Source organism: Pinus tabuliformis, chromosome 3_1, assembly GCF_031772625.1.
Source record: "Pinus tabuliformis cultivar Carrire ecotype Pingquan chromosome 3_1, CPIR1, whole genome shotgun sequence".
Taxonomy (NCBI): Eukaryota; Viridiplantae; Streptophyta; class Pinopsida; order Pinales; family Pinaceae; genus Pinus; species Pinus tabuliformis.
In genome coordinates, this window is record NC_142301.1 from 319,747,140 (window position 1) to 319,771,073 (window position 23,934).

Sequence of the window (23,934 nt, forward strand, 5' to 3'; positions counted from 1 at the left end):
TTCTACTTCCTCTAATCCTTCCTCTCTTCCTTCCTCTTCGCATGACGGGACTGGTAAAGTTAAAAACCAAGTTCCTAAGGAGAAGAAGGAAAAGAAGAAGAAAGAGAAGAAGAAGAAGGAGCCAAAAGCGACTGGGGGCAAACGAGTGTCGTCTAACGAAAATCCACACACTGCACTGACCAGGCCTAAATCGCCATGTGTCATTTGCAAGGGAGACCACTTTCACAGAGATTGTCCCTGCATCCCTCAGATACTAAGGGACTGGTCTCCCCGTTTTCACAATCCAGTGGCGTCAACCTCTGATAGCCATGTTGAAAGCACACCGTCAACTAGCGAAAGTGAAGTCCTAGGACAGAAAGGGAGAGCTAGATCTCCCTGTAAACTGTGCGAAGGCAATCACACCATCCACCGTTGTCCCTTCTTAGACGAAGCTAAAAGAGTTTTGGATGATCATCCGGTTTCACCGTTACGACTTCCTCCTGGATATAAAAAACTCTTGCCGAGTCCTTCGTTAGTTGAGAATCCAGTTGGCCCGCTCAAGTGGTCAGCTGAAGCGTCGGTCATTGAAGATGAACCAGCTAAATCCATACCCGACGAAAGTCAAAAGGTCGAGGCGGCAGTTGACCCGGTCTTGCCTTCAGAGGTTTTATCTTCGAATGATACAGTCACTGAAGAGGATAAAGATGACACCATCCAAATTCTCTTCATCAACACAGACTCCGACGAGCACGGGGGCAATCCACCCATTCCTTTATCGCAGGAAGGAAGTTCGTCAGAGCGATACCCGGCCGTTTACTCGGTCCCACCACCAAGCAACCTAGTTGTCTCCTTCGACTGGAACCAACTAGGCAGACCCTGTTTGCCAGCAAGCATACCATTCAGAATTATCGTCCAAATATGCAGAATGGTCATGGCTGGCACCATCATTGATGAGGGGGCATCTGTGAGTATCCTTTCCTCTATTGCTTGGAAAGCGCTTGGTTCGCCATCGCTTTTGCCTGAAATGAGAAATCTGACAGGCTTTGATAAAGGAACCAATCGACCTTTAGGGATCCTCCCCAATGTGCCCATAACATTGAAAGGGAAGACCGTTCAAATGAACGTGATGGTCGTTCAAGGACCCTTGGATTATAACCTACTCCTTGGACGAGACTATATATATTGCATGGGAGCCATCGTCTCCTCACTCTTTAGAGTAATGTGTTTTCCGCACGAAGGAAGAGTGGTCAAGCTCGTGGACCAGCTTTCATTTCCCAGATCATGCATCGCAAATAGTCATATACCATCCCTAAATGGTCTCTTCGTGCAAGAAATGTCTCAACCCACGGTCCGTCCTCCCGATGAGCGCGAGTGATTCGGAAGGATATGAGTGGAACCCAGGGGGCATGCATCCTGGTCTGCTTCGGCAGGAAAACTTTGGGGATAAGGTAGGTTTCCGCGGGAGAATATGACTAGTCCGTACCCCGTTCGTGATTGGAAGACGGGTTGTTCTAGAATAAGATTCTTTTGTCAAAGTTAAGTGTTTGGCGCTCGTTGTCACTCACCTTTGTTTATCTCGGTAGACATCGCCGAAGAAGTGTTTTGTTTGAAAGATTAATGGAACAATCTTTGGGTGACCTGAAAGAGGTAGGCCTCTCTCGGTAAAACAATTGTTTTGGCGGAAGTGAAGTAGAGGTAACCTTGAAACTCTGTTTTATACCTGGGGGCATGCAAACCTTTCGGAGTGCAAGCAAAGAGCGATTATTTATCTGTTTTTTGTATTAGTCGTTTCCTAACTTGCATAAAGGAAGGATGCGGGGCATAGCTTTGTAAGGTGCAAGCTCCATAAAAAATGGCATCTTACATGAGACATTCTTATCATATGACTAGATTATCGAGCAGTTTTAGCACATAGTTCATGCTCGTTAAAAAATAAACATAATATCGAGAAAGTGTTTCAACCCACGTTTAAGCTCGTTAAAAAATGAACTATCCTCCGGTAAATAACCACCGTGAATGTAACATTATCAGCCATTAAAGCCTTGGTCGTGTTTGCACCGTCACCTCCACTTTTCCATTGGCCGATCATTCACCTCCATATGATTGTTTACCCATTTTGAGGAACAGCTGCGAAGAGTGATTTCACTAGCCATCCTTGTGACACTGTCGTGCTTGGAAAATTCCAACCCTTACCTGGAATCAGTTGCTACCCATTTTATCACTCGTTCCTCAAAAGATGAGTCTTCTTTAAGCTCTTTTCATTTGACTCGTAAAATATGAAAAGATTGCCGAGTTTTGGCCTTCCAGCTCGTTAAAGCGACAGGAAGAGCTATCCCTCCTCTAGATTTTAATATTTTTGGACCTGAGGGATTATTGCACAAAAAGATCGAGCGCTTGTTTTGTTCGGCTCGTTAAAACTATCGAAAATTCATCCCTTCTGTATTATTTTATACTTTTTCGGACCTAAGGGATTAGATGACGAAAAAGGACTTTTGGAGTTAACTTTATGTACCTTTTCAGACTCTCTAAAAATGAAAAGGACTGAGTTATCTTTGTCGTTAGACTCGTTAAAAACATTAATAGCGACAAACTTGTCTTTAGACGAGAACGAGTTTCACTATCTCTAGGCTCGTTAAAACATGGCGATGGGTTTGCTTGAAGGGAAATTATAGAACAAGCATATGTTATCCTCCTCAAGCTTGACAAAAATAAAGAGGTACTGGTCAGCAATGACTGGGTAAAAATTGGGAAGAAACTCAAAGAACCTTTATTGGTAGCAAGTCGCTCTTGAACATGACACTTCCACTCCGTGCCTGAGTCGGGTTGGGTTGTTTCATTCACCGGTCACATCACCATGGTCTCGCCATACCATCCACCTTTGGGGTAAATGCTACCAATCCATCATATAAGTTTCGCCGATATGTTCAAGAGAAGTCATCCAGAGAAGTCAACTGTGTCTCATCCACTACCATACATTATACTTCATTCTTTCATGACCGCCACCCTGAACCATATATCATCAGATCGTTTTCACCTCCATCAAAATCATTTGCTCCGTTCCGTGTCACTGATGTGGGATACATCAAGGCCCTCCTGTGACAGATCGCTTCTTGTCGACATCAGCTCATTATCCAAGAAGTTGATCTAGGAACACCCCCTTCAGTACTTTGAAGCTTGCATGCCTCAATGGCAAGTTTCTCACTTCCGGCGACAGGTATACATCAATGACCTTCGACCAAAAGATTTTGTGTGGTGTTCGACGCCAAGTCCTTTATTCACACCACGTGAATTGTACTGCAGTACCTTGAGGGTCATTATCATTATCGGTGATTCCTCTCGCGCTTGTTAACAATTTACATCATTGACTGGTAATCAATCGATGTCTTTCCATGTTCGACTTCAAAACATTTCTCACATGGATCGACTTGTACTTCGAGTGAAGATCGGACGAGATTGAAGACCCCGGATCTAGTTTCATCAATCGGGCTGCGATATATATTCAGGAAAAATAAAGACATTGACATGTATAGCATTGCAGAACAGATGATCATCCTACCAAAGGGATGATGATTTCATTAGAATCATCAGTCTACCATCAGACGATTGTCTGTCCTATGTACATAAAAATGAATTTATAAAGCTGAGCATGGGAATGCCCGCCTCAGCTACATCATGAAAGCAGTATGAAAAATAATGTATTGTATTGTATCTTATTACAGGTCTCCTCCCAGCATTGAATGAACTTCGGATCCTCCTAATAAAGCATTTCACCCGATAAACGGCCTCATACTTTAGGGGGAAACTGTTATAGACATTTTTGTGCCTTACAACTTTGAGCATGAAATGTCCATAATTCAAGGGATCCAAAGTCCCTAAAGATGTTGTTACAGCTTCTAAAGGAACAAGGTCAACCAATGACAGCTCCTCCCAGAAGTTTTCCACCAAAAACCACTCAGAAACAGTCAATTCAGGATCAATTCAAGTGCTCCATTAGCTGCCTGCGTTGCAAAGAACCCCAGTACACTGTCTAGGTGCGTTGCAACGCACTTGAATGCACTACCTAGGTGCGTTGAGCGAGAAATGACAAGTGGCAGAGTCATTCAACGAGGTGGAAATACCATGGAAGCTTCCAGAATCTTCTCCAATGACACTTGCCTCACTGAATTCGACCAAGTGATGAGTAAGAGGCTCTCAGTCTCCAAGTGGAAGCAAGAACTGACAGAGAGAAGCCACAAGTCAAAACATAAGCTGACTCATCCTCTCTGCTTACATCTATATATGGATCCCTCATCCCAGAGATCCAGAGGCTGGAATTTTGTACTTTGCAGAGAATTGTTGTTGGTTTGAGATTGAGATTAGTACATTGGGTGATTTATGCTTTGTTGGAGGAGAGGAAGGGATTCCTTTGCTGGGAGGTAGATGCTGGATCGGAACTCACTTGGTTGTATCTCCTCTTGGACTTTCTTATTCTATCAATAAACTATTTGAGTTTCTCCTACATGCTATGTATCAATGATGTTTTGTTATATTTGCATGTTTAGCTTAATCTGATCTTGAGCTTTTTATGAATGTATATCTATATCTTCGTGTAGTTTCTCTCTCTTGTGATCTTGCAGGAATTCGGTGAAGCTGGGCCAGTGAGGGAGCAGGGAGCTGGGAACTATCGAAGAGAGGAGCGATTAGATCAACAAACTAGCGAAAGACACAGGTTAGTTACATCCTTCCTCCTCATTTACATTTCATAAAGAAGAAATACTCAAGTATTTTTCCTTGTTTGTTGCTAAGGCACTATCACACCTTAGAGTGGGATAGGGGCATTCTGAATAGATACTTTTCCCAAAAACAAATTCTGAGTCTCCAAAGACTATGATTTCCTTTGGGTTTCCTTTTCTGGCAAGTTGACAAGCTTTTAAAAGACTGAGGACTTCTGCCTGATTGTTGGTTTTTAGCCCAAGTCCCCAGCTGAAATCCTCTTTTCTCCCATTTGGGAGGTAGATGACCCCCCCTACTCCTGATCTTCCTGGATTGCCTTTCGAGGCTCTGTCAAAGAAGATAGTGCATTTTCTTTATGATTTCCACCACTTCTGAAAATTATCCAAGGTGTCTCTAATCTGCCAATTTTCCTTGTGAGTTGGGCGAATGATTGCTGGAGGTCTCGGCATGGGGGAGAAGCCATCCAGCCATGCCCTTTCTTCATTTCGAAGGGAGTTGTCTTTGACATTGGATTGTCTCAGAGTTTCTATTGGGAGTTTCTTGGCTTGCTTCGCTGTTGTTTCTGCGGTGATTTCTTTTTGGTTGAAGACGATTTCGTTCCGGGAAAGCCACAGCTTCCAGCAGACATATTTTGGAGCTGCAATCCACACCTTGTGACAAAGAGATTTATCAATGATGTTGTAGGGGTATCGAGCTTTCCAAGACGAGAACATGTCTGTGATCGTACAGTGTGCTGGGGGTCTCACATTCAGCCCTGTCAAGAAGCTAGTCCAGGCCTTTTGTGCATACTCACATTCGATGAACATGTGAACTAAGGTTTCCAATGCATTTTTGCAGAACGCACATCGGTGAGGACCAACAATATTTCTTCTACACAGACTATCTCCAGTCAGGATTTTGTTGTGGAATAAAGTCCAGCAGAAGAAGTTAATCTTGGGAATGCTGAAGTTTTCCCAGATCTGATTCCACACTGTTGCCGAATGCGGAGAATCCTTTTTACCTTGCATCTGTAGGTATCCTTGTTTGGCTGTGTACTCCCCTGTTTTTCCCCATCCCCATGAATCTTCTTCGTCCTTATGCACTGGAGTAAAGTCTGTAATTGCATTTGTGAAACTATTTAACTGATCTTTTAAATGCGCTGGAATGTTAGGCAATGACCAGCACTGCCAATTGCCTTTGTTATCCCACTCTGCTATATCTTCAATTTTCCGGATTCCTTTTGAACTTAACCAAGCTCTTAAATCTGAAATTTCATTAATGGTTGAAAGTGGGGGGTGACCCATTATTCGATCTCTCCACAGCAAAATGTTTTTGCCATTCCCTGGGATTTTATACAGATGAGTTCTAAAGAATTCGATCCCTTTACAGCAGAGCCTCCAAGCCTGTGTTCCTCTAGGAGAAAGCATTGGATTGAAGGAGATGATCAACTGATTTTGGAGGTACTTGAGATTTAAGAGCTGGCTGATAGGGTGTGTAGGCTCGGTTATTAACTGCCATAGGAGTTTGCAACCCAAAGCTAGATTTGCTTGCTGGGGGTCACGAATTTGGAGTCCGCCTTCGGCAATGGGATGCTTCACTGTTTCCCAATTAATAAGATGAAATCGGTTGTTGTTTCCCTTCCCACCGTTCCACAGAAAATTCCGCATTAGACGGGAGATTTGATCTGCGATTTGTCTTGGAGCCATCAGCAGAGAGGCTTGGTATGTGGGCAAGGCTGAGAGCACAGAACGGATTAGAGTGAGCTTGCCGCCTGTGGTGAGCCAAACGCCGCCCCACGCTGCAATCTTCTTTTTAAACTTAGAAATCACCTCCTCCCACAGGTGATTGCGGTTGGATCCCATCGTCAGAGGTAGACCAAGATACTTTATTTTATCCCATGTTGCATAGCCCTTAAATCCCAGTTCATTGGAAATCCTATCAATTGTTTGCTGATCAGTATTCCATCCATAAACAACACTTTTCCTCTCGCTGACTAGCGCTCCGGAGATGCTGCAATACTTTTGGAGAATGGTTTTGAATGAGTTAGCGATTCTCATGGAAGCACCCCCGAGAAGGAGTGAATCATCAGCAAAGAGCGCGTGATTCACGGGGGCTATGCCTTGCACAATTCTTATCCCAGGTATGGAACCGATTTGTTTCTCCTGAGTCAGCTTTCTGCTTAGTGAATCAGCCATCAGAATGTAGAGAAAGGGAGAAAGAGGGCAGCCCTGCCTCAATCCCCTGGTGGCTAAAAAGAACTCTGCTGGTCTACCATTCACCATTGGGGCGATCCAGATGTTTTCAATGCAAGCTTTGATGAGCTTTATGAAATCCTGGTTGAATCCAAAGGCTGCAAGAACCCTGAACAGGAAAGAACGATTAACTCGATCAAAAGCATTACACATATCTAATTTGATAATCATACCTTGTTCTTTCCAAGTTTGACTGGAGTGGAGGGCTTCTTGGATCTGAATGACATTGTCCAGGATCTGCCTGGCTTTCACAAATCCACCTTGGGCCGGAGAAATGAGCTTTTGAAGCAGGGGCTTAATTCTGTTAGCCAGCAGTTTGGCCACAATCTTGTAGGATGAATTGCAGAGCGAGATCGGCCTGTATCTGTCAAAGGAGCCTGGGTTTGTTTCCTTGGGGATTAAAGCGAGGAAGGTGGAGTTTATTCCTCCACCCACTTTTTCCTTCCTCAGGATTCCTCTTATCATTCTGAAGAGATCCGTTTTTATTATCTCCCAACAAATTCTATAAAAATGAACTGAGAATCCGTCAGGTCCTGGAGCTTTGTTTGGTTCCATGGACCAGACTATATTAGTTATCTCTTCTTCCGTGACTGGGCTCAACAGAGAATCATTGTCTTCCACATTGACTAGGTTTGGAATGTTTGTGAGAAACTCTTCTGCTTCCTCCTCATTCCCATTTCTTTCCGCACTTAGAAGGTTCTGAAAATGGTTTACAGTTGCTTCTTTGATTTGAGAAAATCCTTTATACACCTGACCGCTAGTGCTGGTAATTTCTGCTATATGATTGCGTAAGAGGCGAGCCCTGCACTATCTATGAAAGTATGTGATATTTCTGTCCCCAAATTTGAGCCACAGGCTTCGAGACTTTAAGCGCCAATGTTCTTCTTCAATTCTAAAAGAGCAGAATGCATTCCTTTGGGCAGATTTTTCATTGGCTAAGTCTGTGAGAGAGGGATCTTTCTCCTCCATTTTGAATTGTATTCTTTCTAACTGAAGAACAGCCTCCTTCCTCTGCCTAGTGGGGGTTTGCATAGATTTCTTTATCCAATCTTTAAGAGCTTTTTCTGTGTTTTTCATTTTTTGTTCCCACACATAGCTTGGGGATCCGAGTACATCTATCCTCCATGCTGTTTGGACTGTTTCAAAGAACCCTTCTTTACCTACCCAGAGAGGGTTGAAACAAAATGGGAGGGGGCCAAGATCTTCTTCTTCTTTTAGGCATAAAACGATTGGCTTATGGTCCGACGTGAGCTTTGGGAGGATCTTGGAAAAAACTATTATGTTATCCATCATTAATGAGTTGTTGATTAGAAATCTGTCCAACCTAGCAGAGATTTGATTTTCGCCTGTTCTATTGTTAGTCCAGGTGTATTTGCCTTTCACGGGTTTGAAGTCAACTAAGTCCCACTGCAGTATCAGATTTCCCACTGTATTGATGAAGGGATCCCTAGAGTAAATCCCTCCTCTTTTTTCTTTGGAATCTAGAATTATATTCAGATCACCGCCCATGACTATATTTGTGGGGTTGATCTGCTCTATATAATCCAAGAGTGTCCTCCAGCACTCTCTCTTTTCTTCATAATGAACAGGGACATACAAGTTAAACAGAGCAAGGGGGAGATTGCTTACAGTGTGGCGCAGTTCTGTGTAGATCCAATGTTGGGTCTCATAGAATCGTTCTAATGAGAAGGAGTTTTTTTACCAAAATGTGCCTATTCCTCCGGCCGAGCCCCTTACACTGACAGCCTTTCCTGAATCATATTTCCATTTCATAATGCTAGTGTTTAGAAGGGTTTCCCCTTCTATTTTAGTCTCTTGGAGCATAAGGATGTTCGCGGTTTCCATCTTCAATAAGTCTTTGATAGCTTCTGCCTTATTGGGGTTACCCAGTCCCCTACAGTTCCAAGAGACCAACTGCATCATTTACCACTTGATGGGGTGGGGCCTCCTCCCTTGGACGCCCTTGGTCTTGTATTTCTCGCGATGGTCATTTCAATGGTAGTTTGACTACCTAGGGTTTTCTATCGTTCTGATTCTTCTTCCCTAGTTTCCTTGTTTGTTCTTCTTCCCACTTTTTTTTATGGCCTTTCAAAGGTTTCCTCATCAGATGAGCCCGTGTTTTCTAGGTTCTTCTTCTTTTGTTTTATGATGTCAACATAAGAAGGAGAAGGGGTATTGCTAGAATTCGGGTTTGGAATGTTACCTAGCTCTTGGTTGTCTGCATTATTCATCTGTGGTGGATCTTCCTACTCAGCCTCTGGAGGATCTGCTAGTGGTGTAAGAGATTCGAAGGGGTTTTTATCTCCTGCACTACTGTTAGCTTCCCTGCTTCCACTATTTTGATTACTTGCATCTTCTTGCCCTGATTTGTTCCCTGTCTCTTTTGCTTTGTTTTTGTTATTCTGCCTGCTGCTTGCTGTTCTCTTTGCTTGCTTCCACTGCTCGCCTTTTTCTTTTTCTGCTATTTCCTCATTTTTTTTTTGCAATATCTTGCAAAATGCCCATATTCATGGCAATGTCGACATTTAAAGGGCAGTTGTTCGTAATCTAGCTCTTGAATATGCGACCAGTCTGCCACTGAAAGTTTGATGGCTTCAGGAAGCCCGACCTCCAGATCAACTTCTACACAGATGCGTGCGCAGGAGAACTGATCCTTCCTCGGGGCCTGATCAATATACCTGCCTAGGGCATTGCCAATGGATTTCAGCGAGCTCTGACTCCAGCAATGGAGAGGGAGGTGCGGGAGGCGCACCCAAACAGGGACAGCTGTGGGCACATCTTGAGCAGGGTCAAAATCTGGAGACCATTTGTTCAAATATAACCCTTGAGGGCCCATGAAATAAGGTCCATTTCTGAAGATCAAGCTTCGGTCTTCCCCACTGTCAAACATGAAGACGAAGAACCCTTTTCCTACAAAGTGGCTTTTTATTCCTTCCTTAACCAACGGGATCCAGTTTCGTTTGACCCATTCATCTACTGCCTTCGGGGATGGCCAAAGCCCTGTGAACTGGCCGATGAGGCCCCTTTCGGCAAGGTTTAGCGCTGATCTGCAAGCATCGTCTACCGGTAGAGACACCGTAGGGATGTTGTCCAACTTCTTAACGAACTTTTGTTGTGAGGCCGAGATCGGCCACTTATCAACTGCAGCAACAAGGGAATGGAATGCATCTAGATCTGAAGGCGGAGAGGGATCGCCTCCATTCGCCATGATCAGGGATTGAGGGGTGGGGATCAAAGCAGAGACCCCATGCACCAGCTCAGATCGACCCCCAGAGCTATCAAAACGCGATTGCAACTCGAATCTTGAACCTCTTCAATCCTAAACTCCCTGCACACTGAAGATCTCACCGAAAAGCAGAGCTCCACGCCTGGATCGGGCAGGGTAGGGCCGAGCCCAAGGGATGTAGAGCAGCGCGGAAGTTTTCCGTTGCAGAGCCACACGCATAATTTTTTAGCTTAACTTGAGACAAATATTTTACAAATCCAAATTAATAGCAATCTTTATTCTAAGAATAAATCGAACAGCAAACGGATATAGAATGGCAGCTAATTAGAAATGAAATATAGAACAATGCTTAGAGCCTATGGTGCTGAAATAAATAATACACACAACATATAGAGATATTAAGAAAACCAGTAATCTGAGTCTGATACCGCAAGTATTAATCCTGGTTAGAAAGGGTAACGATTACAATTCATAATGGAACCACAATGTCAATTGAACAGCAATCGTATGAAGTATAAACCATAGACAAATACATTAATACCAGCTTAAGAAGGTTATAGCTTGATTACTCTGCAATTAAACAACAATAGCATTCTGTAGAGAACAACAATGTTACATTAACGACTTTAAAGGAATAGTAATATGTTATAAGCCCAGAATGCACATTACAACTTTCTTGTTGCAGAGAACGATATATGAAATATAATAGAGCTGCAATATAAGATAAAAAAACACACAAGATTACTGATTCAAGCTAATAAGCAAAACCACGCATGAACTACAAATATAATATACAGCGGCAGCAGCGTACTCCACCAGAGGTTGGGCCCTTAGCTGCCAGTGGATGCTGCTGGGTTACTTCAGGATCAACAATGGAATGGCAACCAGATTTATATTAAAATATCAAAGCAGATTTACAGTGGATTACAACAAGAAATCTCTCCATCTCTCAGCCATTATCCATTCTCTCTGCCATCCTCAATTCTGAATCTCTAATTCATCCTCAATTCTCCACCATTTTTCCATCTGAAATCATCCCATCTATGATCTCTGTTTTCATTTAAATAGAGAGAGATCGGAGAGAAGTTACAATAAAGATAAGTACAACATGATTCATATTACAAAATTGGTTTGCTTATAACCAATTGATCAACAAGAGCAAGGTGAATTTGGCTTTGCAGCTGAGATTTGGAGGACGGCCGCAACAACAAATATGAGAAAATCATGCTCAAAGAACCCTGCGTTTCTCTCAGTATAAGCCGAATTTTGGCAAACCGTTCTTTGATAAAGTTAATTTGGTCCGTTCTGGACAAAACTCATGTTCCAGATTTTCCAAATTCTTCTTCATTTTCTCAGAATCTCAACCGCAAAACTGTCACTTCTTATTCCAACGAATTGCTGAGTTGGCGCATTTAATGATCAAATCTTCAATCTAGAAATTATCTTTGAGGTTTAAAAATGGTGAACAACCAATTTATTGAAACTATCATTGATAAAATCATTCATAATCATCAATTTATCAGATATAAAGGAGAATAAATAACATTTGTTCATAAGAGCATAAATCATCATAAAATGGATTTATATAATAAATTATAATAAATGACATGATGAAGAATAGTAGAAATTGGTGGAATAAGCGTTCACAAGCGATAATGATAATGGCATATTAATGGCCCAACATACCCCCACACTCAATATGGTGCATGTCCTCATGCAACAAAAACTGAATATATTGCATGTCTTCATGCAACCCAAGGACAAAACCCATGTGTTAACCAAGCAATAAAAAATGTGTTCATCCCAACTCATGAAATGGATAGAACAAATGAATGCTTCCTTAATTAATGAATATTCAATTTTATCAATCTTGATGAAGGCATAACAATGAAGTTGCAGCAAAATATGATATAAGTGACAGCAACTTTCATTAACCATTTTCCCAAAAACTACAAACCAACTTTTGTTGAAATGTTGCAAGTAGATTTGTAATATATGAATGCCTCTATGATCCAAGAATCAGATCATTTTGATGCAAGGATCATGAGATATAAACAAAATGGTTGTAGGTGATAATGCATGATTTCCAAAATTTTATGAACCAATTTATCTTGATATTATCTGGGTATGTGTAGTTTAATAATATGTTTGTGTTTTCCAAAGATCACAAGAATTGAGTTCATAGTTTTAAAAATATGTGGAAATCAATTTCTGCACTGAAATTGTATGCCTTAAATGAGAAAGAAAGTAAAAAACATCCATCATGCGTAGCAATTCCTCCCCCTCTCTGAAAAATTAGCATGCCCTCATGCGATGCGAGAAAACAAATAGAGGTAGTTGCTAATATCTGTTGAAGTCTATGCTTGGTGTAAAACAACATGGAATAAGGGAGGTGTTGAGAATGAATAAGAATAGCAATGGATGATAAAGAATATGAATGACATGGTTATAAGAAAAAAATGAATGAAAGAAACACTCTCCAAAATGGAAAAATAATATGCTGCTGGAAAAAAAAGGGATGTGGTAAAGATGTGGAATAAATGATGATAAATAATGCTCAAAATGGATTTTCATGAAATTCTCCCAAATTCGTAATAAATCAGAAAATTATGCTATTTTAGCTCAAGTTTTACCTCCAAAAGAAAAATGTGGGATGACATATATGTACTAGCAATTGTTGAAGCTGACGTAGGCAGAGTTGGTGCTGAAAGTGATGCAAAAGGTGGAATCCAAGTAAGCACATCATGTCTGAACAATTGTTTATGTTTACGAATTGCTCAAGCCTCTTCTGTTAGGTGCAATAGTGTGGGCATGCTGTGAATAGAGTTTCCCTCCATACTTGTTGTTATCCTGTAAACAAATCACTATTTTGCATACAATGTTCTTGAATCAAAGTGTTAGTTTTGAATAGCAACAGATTAAGATGCATGCAAAAATTTCAATCAGAAAAACTTATGTATACATGCAATACTAATATGTTGTCAAAACAATAAGTTATGGCAGAGTGCAGTAATCATATCGCATGCAATCCCATAATGCATACATTCCCTCCTCCAATTGGAAAAGGAATTCCATGACCATAAAGCGTATGAGAGTGGTTATGCTGACGGCAAGGCAAGGGAATGAACAATATAGCAGTAAATGAAGTAGAGTACACATATCAATAATAGGACGGCGAGATTTATGGTTATAATGAGAGCAGAGTGTGTAAAGATAGTTATGAATAAAAGATAGGACGCTTTGGATTGATGATAGTTTATGCAAAATGAAAAAGGACAACAATATGCCAAAAAGATGCTTTACTGACGGTATTCTAGTTGAAAATGATGCGATTGATCATAAAAAAATTTCTCATGCATGAAGGTTCAAAATAGGGAAAATTAAGGAAATAACTTCTCCGAAAAAAAGAAAAAATAAGAAAAGGGTATTATAGTAATAATTGACGATAAGATATAACTTCAATACCATAAGCAGAGCCTCTGCTGCCAGCAGGCATCCATAGCCTCGGCAGGGTTGCTTCTTAACCCATGTGAGCCAGCATCCTCAATTTATAAATGAAGAGTTACAGTGTTGTTCTACAGAAGAGATCAGTGTGTTGGCGTGGTAACTAGATAACCACACTGCCATTCACTGGGATGTAGCAAAAGTGATCAGGCCAGCTCGTGACGAGACCTCCTGTTCCAAGGATAATTTGGCTATCCAATGGATCATAACCCTGGTGTGGTGGCCATCATGGGAATGTCACTCTGTTACAGCCTTATGAACATGGTAGGCTGGCTCGTAATGAGACCCCCTATCCTCCATCTTTGAACAAAATTTTGTTGTTATTACACATTTTTATGATAAAAAGAGGGAGGCTCAGTACTCCTTAAGAGCAGGGATGGTGGAAGAATTTGAACATGTCAATAGAAAAAAATATACCCATAATCTCATTTATTACAGACAGAGAAGATTATAACCAGGGACGATGGAACCAGCATGGTATTAAGATGATCAATCAGTATCATGTACAGCAGAAACAATGCAGTAAAGTAATATATAAATAATTGTGTCCCTTTTGAAAAAAATCTATCATCAATGAGCTCTCCTGTTAAAAATCATAACGTGAATGATATTAACTCGCTTCAATAGAATCCATAATTCTCATCCTCATAAAAATAGCATACTTCATGCCATGAAAGGGAATCAGTAAAATGTGGTTGAGATGAACTAAGAATAATTCCACAAGAGGAAGGAAGGGTTGCTCTTGAAAATGCTCCCAAAGTGTTACTCTTTTGAAGGAACAACAAAAACAATCAAAAAGTGGTGTTCTGTGTAGGGAACAGCAAAGGAAATGCACACCAAAAAGCAAAAATACACACGAAAAAGGTGTGAAAACACAAATGTCGTTCCTTTGGAAAAAGGAACAACAAAAACTAAAAGTGTCGTTCCTTTGGAAAAAGGAACAGCAAAAACTAAAAGTGTCGTTCCTTTAGAAAAGGAACAACAATGAAAAGTGTCATTCCTTTGGAAAAGGAACATTAAAAACGCAAGTGACATTCTTTTGGAAAAGGAACAGCAAAAATGAAAAGTGACGTTCCTTTGGAAAAGGAACAACAAAAACGTAAGTGTTGTTCCTTTGGAAAAGGAACAACAAAAATGAAAAGTGTCATTCCTTTGGAAAAGGAACAACAAAAACGCAAGTGCCGTTCCTTTGGAAAAGGAACAGCAAAAATGAAAAGTGTCGTTCCTTTGGAAAAGGAACAACAAAAACGCAAGTGTCGTTCCTTTGGAAAAGGAACAACAAAAATGAAAAGTGTCGTTCCTTTGGAAAAGGAACAACAAAAACGAAAAGTGTCGTTCCTTTGGAAAAGGAACAACAAAAACGCAAGTGTCGTTCCTTTGGAAAAGGAACAGAAAAATGAACCACGAAAAAGGAACAGCAAAATGAACCGTGGAAAAGGAACAGCAAAATGAACCGTGGAAAAGGAACAGCAAAATGAACCGTGAGAAAGGAACAACAAAATGAACCGTGAAAAAGGAACGACAAAATGAACCGTGGAAAAGGAACAGCAAAATGAACCGTGAAAAAGGAACAGCAAAATGAAAGTGAAAAAGGAACGGCTGACACAAAAGGTGTTGTTCTTTTGAAAAAGGAACAACAAAACGAAAATGTTGTCCCTTTGGAAAAGGAACAGCAGAAACAACAAAAGTGCACACAAATGCTATCCCTTCAGAAAAGGAATAGCAAAATGCACAAGCATAAAATGCAAGAACACAAAGAATGAATTAGCTGTTCAATGTATTGATGCTGAGGATGGGTTAGAATTTGAATGAAGCAACACCTGAAACACAAAATATAAGAGAAATTAGAAAAGAAACAACATTTTATTTAAAAACAGTATGTAAATAAATAAATTAAATTACAACAACTATGATATTATGTAGAAAATGATCTCTTTGAAAAATGTTTTGGCAGAAGTAATAAGACATGAATCTTCAAATTGAAATCAATTCTTCATTTCTTCTATTACGAATCTGTTGGGTAGTGAGTTAGATAAGATTCCTTTGTTTCATAAAATTTCTTTCAAAAATCACTCGTCCATAAATTGACCTTCTTTATTTTCCCAAGACCTGCAAAAAACGAGTGTCTACCTGCAAGAAAACATTAAATCATGGAGAAAGAGAGGTGATCGGGCTCTCCTCATCCAAGAATTATGTAAAAAAAAACAAGTAGTTACTCTGTATAACAAATCCACTAAGGAAATAACAAAGTAAAAATTATTTGTTATCTGCGGGAGAGAAGTGGTCGACCATACTAACCAGCAGTGTTTTAATCACAACTTCTTTGTTTTTTGTCGAAATTGAGTGCTTCCAAAGCCAAATGAGAGCTAATTCAAAGGTTTATCTCCAGTAGAAATATATTTTAAATATTCAATGATATTATATGTCAATTTTAGTTAGAACAACCCGCATAACAAAGTCATTTTCGATTACCCCAGTTTAGACCAACAGTGAATGTTTTAAGAATAGATTCTTCGTTTGATGTCAGATTCAAATGATTCAAATTGGAAATGAAATTAGATTCATTTATTTATCTCCAATAGAAACAATTTTTTAAGACAAGAAGAATTGATAAATCAAATATTCTAAGGAACAGCCGGGTAGACAGAGTTTTAAGGGTGCTGATTTATGATAGACAGTCAGTATTTTGATCATAACTTCCCCATACGATATCGAAATTGAGTGATTCCAATTTCCTTGTAAACTAGATTCATAGGGGAATCTACCATAGAAACATGTTTTATAAATTCATTCATTTAGGCCTTCAAAAACGGACTGTCCCAACTCTGTTCCTGAGCTACCCGCTAGACACCCTGTTAATGTTTTGGTTCTAACGTTTTCGTTTCAAATCCAAATTGAGTGATTAAAAATGGATTGGAAAGTAGAAATCAAGGGCTACTTAATATAGAAACATGTTTTAAAAATATTTCATTTTGGTCCCTCAAAACATGACTGTCCCGACTGTGTTTTCAAAAATTCCATCAAGCCCGCAAGCCAAAAAAAATGATATTCAAGAATCTTTTCAAATTGGTGATAAAAATGAATATGAGTGTTTGTAGAACTATTATTTCCATTGTAATTCATCTACATACACAAATGAATTAAAAAAAATTATCACAGATGTTGATTTCCACAGCATGTTGCAACAAAAAAACAACTAGTTTTACATAAAAAACAAAATGAATTTATTTATTCCCTTGTTTATTTTATTTTCTACACTAACCTATTTTTATTTGAAAAATGAATATGACTACGTATATGAGTACTTCCAATGAAGCCATTTTCGAAATAGGGCTTCATGTATGCACATACCCAAATTTGAAAGATGCATATTAATGGATATTAGGGTATGAGAAGCCAACTTCCCTTGAAAAGATGGAGTCAAAAATTGTTGAAGCATAGAATGATGTTACAAACAAATGATGGAGTGAAACCAATCTTCAATGTATCTGTTACTTTCTTGATTTCCCATAGCCATCATACCATGAAGTTCTTGAGCTTTTAAAATGACTTGTTGATGCATACTAAAAGAAAATTCATTTTTTCCCATAACTTCTACAATTTTTGAATTTGAAACATTCTTAATCTCATTGTAAGTTTTTTCAAATGCCGCATGTGAGATAGAATGGGTGGGAAGGGTGGGTGAATTTTGCAGTTCAACATTGTAATCATGTTGTACTGGTTTATTATGGTGAGGGTGTGGAATTAGTTGAGCAGGAAAATGTGTAAGGAATGGAGCATTGTGATGATGTGGTTGGTTGGGTTGAGTGGATGAATTTGATATGCAAGCAGGATGTTGTGGAAGAGCTGGTGAAAAATATGGAGAATATGTTTGTGCTACAAGATGAGGGAGAGTAGTCATGCAATCATAAGGTAAACCATGCCCAACTTGTAGACAAGATTGGTGGTTATATTGAAATTGACATGGCTGCCCTAACACATTAATATTCCATAATGGATTATGCAAGTAAGAGAATGAAGAAGAAGTATTTTGAACCATACCTATTGCCCTTGTTGCAGCTTCCCCATCTCTTTGATATGCCACATCCAAATTAGATAAGGAAGAACAACCATCTACGGTATGCTCCTTTCGGTCATGAGTGAAAAACACTTGATCAAATTCTTGGTTTTTATGAACCTGCAAAACATCCAATTTTGAACTTAAAGAGCTAATAAAATCAACTTTAAAATTTTCAAATAAAGCATTGATTTCAGCTCTTACGTCTCCTATTCTTGTAGCAGATTTGGAAAATAAAGAACAAATATCTCTAGGATTCTTACCAGCCTTAGAGATTCCTCTTGAATACCTTATGCACAACTCACAAACATCATCATATGATAACTGAAAAACATCACCTTTTCCTATCAGATTTAAGAGTTCTAAAAATTCATCTTTGATTCCTTTAAGGAGTGTTTTTAAGATCTCTTTATCCAAATGCTTATGCTTTGATTTTTGAAGGTTGTAATTAAATCGATCTACATAGTCCTCCAATCTTTCATCTTCCCCTTGTATCATATCGAAAATATCTTCATCGGCCTTGCAATAGTCTTGGTACTTCTTTAAGAATATGTTTTTCATGTCCTCCCATGTTTGGATGCAGTTCCTACCTAGGCTCATGAACCATCGGAGAGCTGCTCCCTTTAGAGTAAGAGGAAACACTTTCAACCTTTGAACATTAGTACAATAATCATATCCTCTACAAAGTATTTCAAACTCAAATAAGAATGTATCTGGATCTTCATTTTTCAAGCCATGAAAATTTGGTAGAGACAATGGGGGAATTATGTGCATTTGTGTCACTCCTCCTAGATCTTTGATAGGAAATTCAAAAGTAGAAATGTGAGTCATTTCTTACCATAATAGAAGATGTTTTTCATGTGTTTCTTCAAGGCTCCTTCTTCAAATGTTCTTGTCAATCGGTTAGTGAAATGGGTGGTGCTTACATCACCACTTGAGTGAAATCATAAGATTTGTTTTTCAAAATTTCTATTTTTTCCTAGTCATTCACACAAAAATTCAAACATTTATTTCTACTCTAGGTTCTTTAACAATTCTATTGGAAAGCGAGCGGAGGAGCAGGGCTTTTACATGCTCCTGTACGTAGGTTCTTACCTTCCGTTTTTAATACCCATTTATCTCCTAATAGGAACTCATCAAATGCACACTACTCTTTAAAAATGGCTACACTCTCCCCGACAACGGCGCCAAAATGTCGAGAAATAAAAAGGTGTCTTTTTAACTCCTAATTACCTTCACATTAATTGTCAACCCAGGGACGACTTTTTATTTCATGAGTGTACTCAGTCTGAGGTAGCTATTTATTCAAGAGTAATGTTATGAAAGATGTAGTACAGTGCTCAAAATACAAGAGTAAATGAATGCTTGGAAAGAAATCTAACTACAAAAACATAAACTCAAATGCTCGGAAATCCAACTATTCACTCAGCAGTCATCAATCAAGGATACAATAGAAATAACTCATTACTGTAGAGATCGATACAATTGAAATCAAACTAAGACAAGACAATCAATCTGAGAATGAGGAAGAAGTAACCCATGTTCTTTACAGTTGACAACCTTGTATTAAAGCAATTACAAAGGAAATAAAATTTAAACTAAAGGTGCTATTGAAAGTAAATTAGGAAAACTCTTTTAAAAGAAAACTCTTGCAATTAATCAACAGAAATGAAAAACAAAGTAAATGGGCAGAAAACTATAATTAAAGGAATCTGAACAACAAACTCTAATTAATGGAAACAACAACAGCAAAGCCAAATTAATAGCAATCTTTACTCTAAGAATAAATCGGGCAGCAAACAGAAATAGAAGGGCAGCTAATTAGAAATGAAATATAGAACAACGCTTAGAGCCTACGGTGCCGAAATAAATAATACACACAACATACAGAGATATTAAGAAAAGCAGTAATCTGAGTCTGATACCGCAAGTATTAATCCTGGTTAGAAAGGGTAACGATTACAATTCATAATGGAACCACAATTTCAACTGAACAACAAGTATAAACCATACACAAATATAGTAATACCAGCTTAAGAAGGTTAGATCTTGATTACTCTGTAATTAAACAACAATAGCATTCTGTAGAGAACAGCAATGTTACATTAACGACTTTAAAGGAATAGCAATACGTTTCCCAGAATGCATTTTACAACTTTCTTGTTGCAGAAAACGATATATGAAATATAACAGAGCTGCAATATAAGATAACAAAACACACCAGATTACCAATTCAAGCTGATAAGCAAAACCACGCATGAACTACAAATATAATATACAGCAGCAACAACGTACTCCACCAGAGGTTGGGCCCTTAGCCACCAATGGATGCTGCTAGGTTACTTCAGGATCAACGATGAAATGGAAACCAGATTTATATTAAAATATCAAAGAAGAGTTACAGTGGATTACAACAAGAAATCTCTCCATCTCTCAGCCATTATCCATTCTCTCTGCCATCCTCAATTTTGAATCTCTAATTCATCCTCAATTCTCCACCATTTTTCCATCTGAAATCATCCCATCTCTGATCTTTGTTTTCATTTAAATAGAGAGAGATCAAAGAGAAGTTACAATAAAGATAAGTACAACATGATTCCTATTACAAAATTGGTTTGCTTATAACCAATTGATCAACAAGAGCAAGGCAAATTTGGCTTTGCAGCTGAGATTTGGAGGACAGCTGCAACAATAAATCTGAGAAAATCATTCTCAAAGAACCCTGTGTTTCTCTCAGTATAAGCCGAATTTGGGCAAATCATTCTTTCTTAAAGTTAATTTGGTCCGTTCTGGACAAAACCCATGCTCCAGATTTTCCAAATTCTTCTTCATTTGCTCAGAATCTCAACCGAAAAATTGTCGCTTCTTATTCCAGCGAATTGTTGAGTTGGCACATTTAATGATCAAATCTTCAATGTAGAAATTATCTTGGAGGTTTAAAAATGGTGAATGATGTTACAACCAATTTATTGAAACTATCATTGATAAAATCATTCATAATCATCAATATATTAGAAATAAAGGAGAATAAATAACATTTGTTCATAAGAGCATAAATTATCGTAAAATGGATTTATATAATAAATTATAATAAATGACATGATGAAGAATAGTAGAAATGGGTGGAATAAGTGTTCACAAGTGATAATAATAATGGCATATTAACGGCCCAACACCTGGTTGCTTTGTCCACATCACTGTGTCCAGCAACTGCTATGTCTTTTTCAAAGACAAAATCCAAGGGAGACTTTGGTATAAAACCAAAACAGGTCTCAAAAGGAGATCTCTATGTAGAAGAATTTTTAGCATGATTGTAAGCATGTTACACATAACATAAATGTTCATCCCAAAGCTTGGGGTGCTTGTTGCAATAACCCCTGAGCAACTGGATCACTATCCTGTTGACTACCTCTATTTGGGCATTTGTTTGTGGGTGAAAGGCTGTGCTCTTCTTCAGTCTGGTGTCCATCAATTCCCACAGACTTGACCAAAACTTCCCAACAAATCAAGAGTCTTGATCAGATACTATGGAAGTGGGTAACCCAAAATGCACCCATACATGCTAAAAGAACAACTTCGTTGTTTGTTCAGCTCTAATCTACTTATTACAAGGTATTAAGATACACATTTTGCTGAACCTGTCCACAATAACATATAAATAGTCATGTCCCTTCCTAGATTTCAGCAATCCCCCAACAAAGTCCATGGAAACACTTTCCCAATGACAGGAAGGAATTGGTAGTGGAGTGTACACGCCTAGTTTTCTATTTCCAAGCTTACTTTTAGCACATATGGTACACCCTCTTACATATCTAGAAACTGCTTCATGCATTCTTGGCCAATAGCAGTATCTTTGCAACTGTGCAACAGTTTTACTTACACAAAAATTACTTGATATTTGAGAAGTATGTGCTTCCCTAATTATGTTGACTCTTTTACTTTGTGGAATGCATAGCTTTCCCAAATGATACAAGATTTTGTCTTTAACAAGTAATCCAATTCTTCTACCTTTTTTCCATTACTTAAAGCTGCATATATATCTTTAAAAGTCTATATCTTGAGCATATTGTTCAATGTAGCTTTCATGCATTACCAAGTTATGCTTAAGTATAATAGATTCTTTTATTATTGGTCTGGAAAACATATCTGAAACTTTATTGTGTATCCCTTTTTATATCTGATGACTAAATGAAACTGTTGTAGGAAACCCATCCACCTATAGTGTCTCGATTGCTGCAATTTATTTTGTGAGTGAAAATACTGAAGTGGTTGATGATCAGTATGTATAATTGTTTCTTTTCCCATTAAGTAATGTTTCCACTTTTTCACACTTTGGACTAATGCATACAATTCTTTATCATATGTAGGATAACTAACTACTGTAGAATTAAAAGTCTCAGAATGGTAGCATATGGGTTTACCATGTTGCAACAACACTACTCCCATGGCATAGTCACTGGCATCAGTTTCAATCTCAAATGGTTGTTGAAGATTTGGCAATGCTAGTACTGGTGTTGTACTAATTTTTTCTTTCAAGGTGTCGAAGGCTTTCTACTATTTTCCTCCCCACTAAAACACCTTGTTCACCCCTGTTAAAGCATGTAAGGGAGCTACAATTAAGGAAAAGTTAGCAATAAACTTTCTCCAATACTGTGCTGCTCCTAGGAAGCTTCTAACTTCTGTAGCAGATTTGGGTTTAGGCCAGTTTACAATGACTGCAACCTTAGAGGGATCTATCTTCAATTCACCACCCCCTACAATATGACCCAAATAATTCAAAGATTTTTTACCAAATTCAAATTTCGATAATTTAACATAGAGATTTTATTTCTTCAAAACATCTAGAGTTTGCTTTACATGCTTCAAATGTTCTTCCCATGTTTTACTAAAAACAAAAATGTCATCCAAATATACAATTAAAAAATCGTCAATAAAAGGCCTGAGTACATCATTCATAACTCTCATGAAAGTGGTAGGAGCATTAGTTAAGCCAAAAGGCATAACTAGCCATTCATATAGCCCTTGCTTTGTTTTGAAAGTAGTGTTCCATGCATCTTACTCTGCTACTCTGGCCTGATGGTAACCACTACGCAAGTCCAACTTGGAAAATTAAACAGCTTCTTTTAGCTGATCCAATAGATCATCAATGTGAGGAAGGGGATAACAATTCTTGATCATTATTTTATTCAGTGCTCTGTAATCAATGCACATCCTCCACGAACCATCTTTCTTCCTCGCCAACACAATTGGAGATCCGCATGGTGATGTGCTTGGTCTTATGAACCCTTTCTTGAGCAGATCTTGTACCTACTTCTTGATCTCTGCATTCTCTAAAGTGGATAACCTGTACATTCCGATGTTAGGCAATGGAGCATCTTGCTGCAAATTAATATCATGTACAATTTCCCTTTTGGTTGGCAGACCTTTAGGTTCTCGAAATAGGATATCATATTCTGAAATAACTTTTTCTAAATCAACTTGTTGTTTAGCATAATAGCCTTAAAATACATTGGTTTTATCAGGTTTCCTTTCCTTTACAACCATCAGTAAAAATTGCTTGCATGAATTTACAATTCTTTTCATCTGCCCTGAGTTTATGAGAGTATAATTATTCTTGAGTTTATGAGCTCTTACAATATATTCGATTCCATCTTTAACGATTTGATACTTATTTTCAGCTCTATAGAAACTGGCTTTTCTATCATACAAGTAAGGACTTCCTAAAGCAATTCCACATATGTCCAAGGGAACGATATCTAACTCAACGTCATCTACAAATGTGGAACCAAAAGAAAACCTAAGTTTACATTGTCTAGTCACTTGTAGCTTTGCTTTATCACATACCCAACCTAATGGATATGGCTTCTTGTGAGGTGTGGTTGGTAATCCTAGCTTCTTTACAGTTGCTTTAGAAATTAATTTTACTTGTGAGCCACTATCAAACAAAGTATCAATCTTTTGATGCTTGGAAATAACTCTAATATGAAAAAACTCATGTCTTTTCCTCTCATTTTCTTCACTATCAATAGTTTGTGCAGAGTTACTAGTAGATTCTTCAGAATTTTTACCTTTTATACCTGTGGTTGTGATTGTTGTTTCATCACCTGAGTCTGACCCCAAATCTTTCTGTACAATAGTAGTAGATTGTTTCTTCTTGCCATCAAACTTCTTGGGTTTCAACTCCAGATGTAAAGACCAACAATGTTCATCATCATGTCCATCCT

General features: G+C 38.6%; 1 protein-coding gene across 1 annotated transcript; it reads right to left on the minus strand.

Annotated features, from left to right (window-relative positions):
- Positions 1-5,045: 5,045 nt before the first annotated feature.
- On the minus strand, positions 5,046-10,131 carry LOC149187066 (uncharacterized). Its single transcript, XM_089409541.1, has 2 exons — positions 9,602-10,131; positions 5,046-7,725 (listed from the first exon to the last, which is right to left on the minus strand). Exons 1-2 carry the CDS (start codon positions 10,129-10,131, stop codon positions 5,046-5,048), a joined length of 3,210 nt encoding a protein of 1,069 aa, XP_089265667.1.
- Positions 10,132-23,934: the final 13,803 nt, after the last annotated feature.

Excerpts from the sequence above, each read along its gene's own strand:
- LOC149187066 (XM_089409541.1), bottom strand. The coding sequence starts at position 10,131 with ATGGCGAATGGAGGCGATCCCTCTCCGCCTTCAGATCTAGATGCATTC. Across the intron at positions 7,726-9,601 it reads ATTGGCAATGCCCTAGGCAG|GGCTCGCCTCTTACGCAATC; the intron begins GTATATTGATCA and ends TAGATAGTGCAG.